This window comes from Siniperca chuatsi, linkage group LG19 (genome assembly GCF_020085105.1).
Source record: "Siniperca chuatsi isolate FFG_IHB_CAS linkage group LG19, ASM2008510v1, whole genome shotgun sequence".
NCBI classification, from domain to species: domain Eukaryota; kingdom Metazoa; phylum Chordata; class Actinopteri; order Centrarchiformes; family Sinipercidae; genus Siniperca; species Siniperca chuatsi.
This window is the reverse complement of record NC_058060.1, coordinates 673,985-679,984: the sequence shown is the minus strand read 5'-3', so window position 1 is coordinate 679,984 and position 6,000 is coordinate 673,985. Positions and strand designations below refer to the sequence as shown.

Genomic DNA, 6,000 nt, shown 5'->3' with positions numbered 1-6,000 from the left:
TGACACAGGGTCCGTTCAGTGGGATTCTCTTATATCCCACCTCCCAGTTGTTTGACTATTCAGATCCAGAGTGAGCCAACAGTCCAGCTGCCAGTAAAGCTGCACCAAGCAGCCACATTCACCCAGTCTGCGCTCCTGGTCAGTGTAATCGTCACGTTTTTCCTTTAGAGGGCAGTATTGCCTAAATGAAAGTCACTTAAACACCAACTTTAGACTTGTTTATAACAGTCTTGTTTTTTCGTTCCATCATTCACTAAAATACTTTTCACTAAAATACGATATATTACGATACATATTTAAAATATGTAATGCTATTTGAGAGCTTCACCACGGACCTTTCTTTATAAAGACACTGTTTGATAAGTTCAGAGCCTTCAGTTACACATGCTCGAACACTGCAACTACTGAAACTGCATATGGGTGTGGCCTGAGACAGACCTGCCCATGACAGCATCCATCAATATCCTTTTGCACTGATTTGAGCTCTGCTAATCTGTGCACCTGAGAGTTTACTGGGAACCGCCTGATTGTCTCCGAATACTTTTGTTCAAATTTGGAATAGCAGGTTGTTCGGTGTAAAAATAAATCACTACTTTTGGAAAAGACGGTTCAAAAGAGCGATATCTTAGCTGAGCAGCATCTGAATCCAGACAGACTTCCACATACGGGTTTATCAGACACACATTTCCAAAGTAAATCCAGTGAAGGCGAAAGCTGACTAAAAACCCTCCAACAGAACTTATAGCTGACACAAGTCTTCCTCCAAGTACACGGCTTACAGTCACTGTGGAGAGTGGCATTTAACTGGGAGGCACATTACGTTTCCTTTACAACTTGACACACACACGTATCCAGTAAAACGTGTTGGAGAGATTTGGGTCGAACGATGACTATTTATGTGTTCCAGGTTCACTGTTAGTTTTGGTAATTTGATTACTGGTGTTGAGCGCTTCAGGAGCAGAGAGACTGGCTGAATAACACAAACACAGAGTACAAAAAGAAAGAAGTGTACATTTATCACTAGAATCTATTTTATTGGGCTCTTATGAGAGCGCTGCTAGATTATGGATGCATACTTTACATGTCTGCAGCACAAACCAACCTCACAAAGCTTGATGTCACACAGGCTCAGGCTCTACCAATCTGCAGTGGAGCATTTAAAACGCCCAGTGCCCTCAGTGCACGCTGAAATGGGGGAAATGCCTCTTCGAGTTAGGAGGGTCAAGCTGATGTCGGCGTATTGGGTTAATCTGCAAGGACATGGTGGAGCACACCCTACAAAGGCCATTTTACAGGACTGTTGGGAGCATAATAAGTCACAGTTTTACAGTTTTAGGTGGATAGGGAAAGCTAAGGCGCAAAGTGTAGGCCTATGTAATCGAAAACTAAGCCCCACTGTTCCAGAATCAGCTATACCTCCGTGGAGATTCATCATGCTATCCATAGATACAAGTCTTCAGCACACGGGTCCCAAAGTGAACAAAAATGTAGTGACCAACACCAGCACCGCTTCAAAAGAACCGGAGACGGCTTGCTTCATCCTAGCAGTGCAAAGCAGAGTATCAGGCCATCTGTCGGAGTACACAGCTGAATCGCTCTGAACATTGTTAGCGTTACAATGGGAGGAAGAAAATAACCAACCCAGCGTTGTAATCGCGTCTGACAGCTTGTCAGCACCTTCAGGCATTAAGCAGGCAGGATCGTGTATGAAACCTTTCATGAGCTACTCGGGTCACACCATAGGGGTGGCCATCTCCTTCCTTTGGGTTCCTGCTCATGTAGGGGTGGAAGGAAAGGAGAAGGTAGACATAACAAATCATTAAAACTACAGTTAACTGACATACAAGTACAGTTAAGTAAAGCAGAGATTAAAACTATCATAAAGGATATGATGCACAACCCCTGGCAGGACTACTGGGACGTGAGTGACACAGGAAGACATCTTTACAGTATTCAGAAACATGTAGGCGTTGGTGGAATATGGGGCGGGGGCCAAGGGAACAGCACCTACAGGTTTAAATCAAGCACGCCATAGAATAGGCAGCCGGTCCAGTAGGTGGCGGTGATGCACCTACAAGCTGGTTTGCCAACCGCCATTAAAACTCAAAGAAGAAGAAGAAGAAGACGAAGACTACGGGGAAAAGCTACGGCACTAGCGCAGCGTCAGATGATTAGCTAATAGTAAAAACACTGTGAAACGAATGACAGGTCGTCTCTCTTTTCAGCATTACGAACGCGTGTAAGTTGTCAATAATGTATATTGGTCCGTTATTTCCACGTTGAAGCCTCTCTCGCAGCGCTGATAATGCTGAAAATGAAGCTACCGATGAAAACGGGCGAGGAAGGAGGCGACGAAACGGCCGAGGACGAGTCATTGGATCAGTCGGAGCACCAACATATTCCCCGGGCTGTACCTCCCTCTTCGGTGTCCGACAGACTGGACGAGTCGCCCAGACCTTATATGTATCCATCCCACCTGGACAAGGAGACTGTTTTTGAGTGGTTCGGCCTCCATCTAAACCCCGCTAGGCGAGTCGAGTTCATGTGCGGGCTGCTACATATGTGCCAACCCCTGGAGCTCCGCTTTCTGGGATCTTACTTAGAGGATCTAGCTAGAAAAGATTACCATGTTTTAAGGGACTTCGAGTTTCGGGCAAATAGTCCGAGCGATTTGGGAGTGTTGACGGACGTGATTGACCCAGTGGTTAGGTCCAAACTCCTAGTCTGCCTGTCCCTCCTTGGGTCTGACAGCAGGGAATGTGCTGGAATACTCTTTCGGATACTGAGCCATGTAGATCCGGCCTTATTCTACAAAAAATATGACTACTCCCTTCCTCCATTCAGGGACCCTCACTCGTTCCATCCACCGTGTCAGGACGGGAATGTGTACGGGCGGGCAGAGCAGACCTGCGGCTTCTCCACTAACGAAACAGCGGCAGGACCTCTGGAGCAGTTGGCGCTGCTTTTTACCATGGCCTCTCTACACCCAGCTTTCCATTTCCACCAACGGGAGATGGTCCGAGGGCAGCTTGACAAAATAGAACTGACCATAGAGGAGGAGAGACGTCAAAGTCAGCTTAGAATAAACGCCCAGACCACGGTAATGAGCAATAAGCCAACCTTTGTGCCATTAAATGCTAAGCTAGCTCAAAACTTGCTCAACTTCAACCTGTGTTCTTTAGGAGGGACTTCACGTCTCTAGCATAGCTAGCTAAAGTTATAAGTTAGCTATGCTAATTAAAATATGCACGTATAGCTAATGAGATAATAGGACGTGATTTAAAATTACACATAGGCCCATTATGCAAAGTACTGTAGCAGGAAATGTAGTTTTTCTACGGTGAGCGGTCATCCGTGGCAGGACAGCTAATGCTAACAGAGTTAACGTTCGTTAACATACATAAGCTAACTTTAGCCAGTAAACCTGCCAGAAGCTAAAGTTTGCCAAGTGGTTTCCAGCAGTCCCAAAGCCATGCTCAGATGGATGGAGATTGCTCTGACTGGTTGCGTTGGTCCCGTTATGTAACGTCCTATTTGTTTGTGCTGTGGATGTTCCTTTTAGGGTTGCGACCTATGAGATTGTCTTTGTACAATAACAGTCTCAGAACATATCACGGTTTCAGGTATCGCGGTATACGGTATTACACTATTATTGTTATTATTATTATCAGTTACAATGACCCTTAAGGGAATAAAAACAAAGGTTTTTTTGGTTGAACAAACACTATTATAATTTCACAAAAAATGATGTCCTGACAGACATGGAACTTGATATAAACTTGAAATATATATTTTCTAGATTATTTATTTTTTATAACCCTAATACAGTAGACATCAATATCGTAGATAAGCAAATGCACATGGTATGATAACCGACAATTTTCATACCACTGTGTACCGTGAAACCCTACTACCGTTGGCTTTCTAAATGCTCTGAACGGTGGCCGTCATTAACGCGCTAACAGCTGTTCGGCGCTGCCCCTATTGAAGCTACATGCATGACGCGCCAAGCGCTGCCTGTCCAGCTGCTCTGTGCTGTAACTGCTGCAGCAGGAGTTTGATAAAGTACTGATTCACTTGTGGCTTTTTAACCATGTGCGACGTGACACTGGTGTCTGCAGGACGTTCCGATGGTAGAGGGCTCAGTGGCCGATGGCCATGGCATCATTCGTCGGCCCAACCCTATCAGATATATTTTGTGGTGTGGTGCACGGTGCATTGGAGTGAAAACTTGCACCTGCTACTTTTCAGTTTCTTTTAATAGTAATAATGTTAACAGACAAGGTCATCACCAATGCTAATGCTAACTTAAATTACTAGACTGAGCTGTTGCCTACTTTTCACACAGCTGTTTCTCATTTCATCACTTAATCTGTAATTTACCATCAGAGCATTTGCTAAAGAACTGGATCATATTTACATAGCAGTAGTCATGCATTGATTTCGCCTTTCTCGCCTTGCATTTCAGCTAGCTGGTTGCGTTAGTGTTGGGCAAAGCAGGGTTTCTCAATGAGACACGTAGCCTTAGTAGCATGTGTTGCTGAAAGGATATGCCGACTAAAGTACAAGCCTAGTTACACAATGATGTCATGTTGTCGCCGTTTACCTGTTGCCACCCCTAAGAAAACAATTACTGCCGCACGTTTGGCTCTCTTATAAACCAGCAGGGGGAAAACATAGATTGTAGATTAACATGGATGTAGCATTTTAGGAGGGAAATTAGGGAGCAAGCTGCCTTTTTAACAAAGCAGGTTTACTGGGAAATCAGATCTTTCTACCCCAGTCAGTGCTCCAGATCTTAGGAGCTTCTGCCTTTTACAATGATATCCAGATAACTCTGTAAACCCTCTCTGTGTACCAGCCCCCTGGAGTCTGGGTGTAGTGCTTGTCAGTTACTGAAGCTAGATAATCCAAATTTGGCGAAAGAGTGGGGAGCCTGGGTGCAGCTAATCTGGGAAGACCAAGTGGCAACCTCCAGGGTTGAGCGGGAGACACCTGCCAATCAAGCAAACAGAATTCCAAACATACCTCTATTACAAAATTTCCACCAGCACACACATTTGAAGAACTGTAGTAATGTAATGTCTGAGCTTTCTGGAATCTAGCATCTAGTAGCCGTTTGAGGAAACTACATAAGGGACTTCAGTATTCATCAGTGGTGGTTGCTGCTGGGGGGGGGAGTCCATTTCTACACAGTATTCCTCATCACTCAAGCACTTATCCTATCTTTGGCTCTTATCAGTCATTCTCTGCGTCCCTCTCTGTCTTGAAAAGGCATGGGACGAGATGAAAATTTCATGCCGCGGTTATCCCCGCCAGAGTCATCGCGATCCACGATATTCATCAAAATATGCTTAAAACTCTTAGAATTTTGTTAAGAAACAAATATTTCTGTTGCTTCCCAGAGAGGACACACATCTTTCAGTGAAAAACAATCAAACAATCTTAATTAAGGTCCTCATAAATCACCAGGTGCCCCTGCATCAATAAAGGAGAAATAAATCAATCAAAAATAGCAACATTGCGTGAGTCTGTTCTTTCTTACATGATAATTCCTGCATTTTTTAACATCAGGCTCTACGTTTCACTCCTCTGCTGTGATGGCAAGCGGTACAGACAGTATATATAATTCACCCTGACTTAAGAAATACAGGAATTATCCTTTAACAAAAATAAGGGCCACCTGCCACTGGGCTTTCCACGTCACTCGGGAGGATATTCCCGATGATCCGACAATGGAAATTCACCACGATCAACGTAATCTTGAGTGCTGTTTGTCCCGATCTGTGATAAAATCGTATTATCGTCCCATCCCTAGTCTTGAACCATTGTCCATGGAGGTCCAAGAGTTAGCAGGTTTTTGTTCTTGTATCGCCAGTATCTGTTATGAATAACCAAAATCTGTAGTGCCACAGAAAAGGTGATTGTAAAATAGGTGATAAATAGTTAAGTGCCAACTGAAAATGTCAGCTTTGGTGCTAGAGCTGTTTGTTTAATGCT

The 6,000-nt window shown here is 44.2% G+C and overlaps 1 protein-coding gene across 1 annotated transcript in view; it reads left to right on the top strand.

Annotated features, from left to right (window-relative positions):
* Nucleotides 1–2,045: 2,045 nt before the first annotated feature.
* Nucleotides 2,046–6,000, top strand: part of zcchc2 (zinc finger, CCHC domain containing 2) — a 30,150-nt gene continuing 26,195 nt past the window's right edge. Inside the window, 1 exon segment of the mRNA XM_044176758.1 lies at nt 2,046–3,100. Within this exon segment, the coding sequence (XP_044032693.1) occupies nt 2,306–3,100 (795 nt within the window). The 5' untranslated portion in view covers nt 2,046–2,305.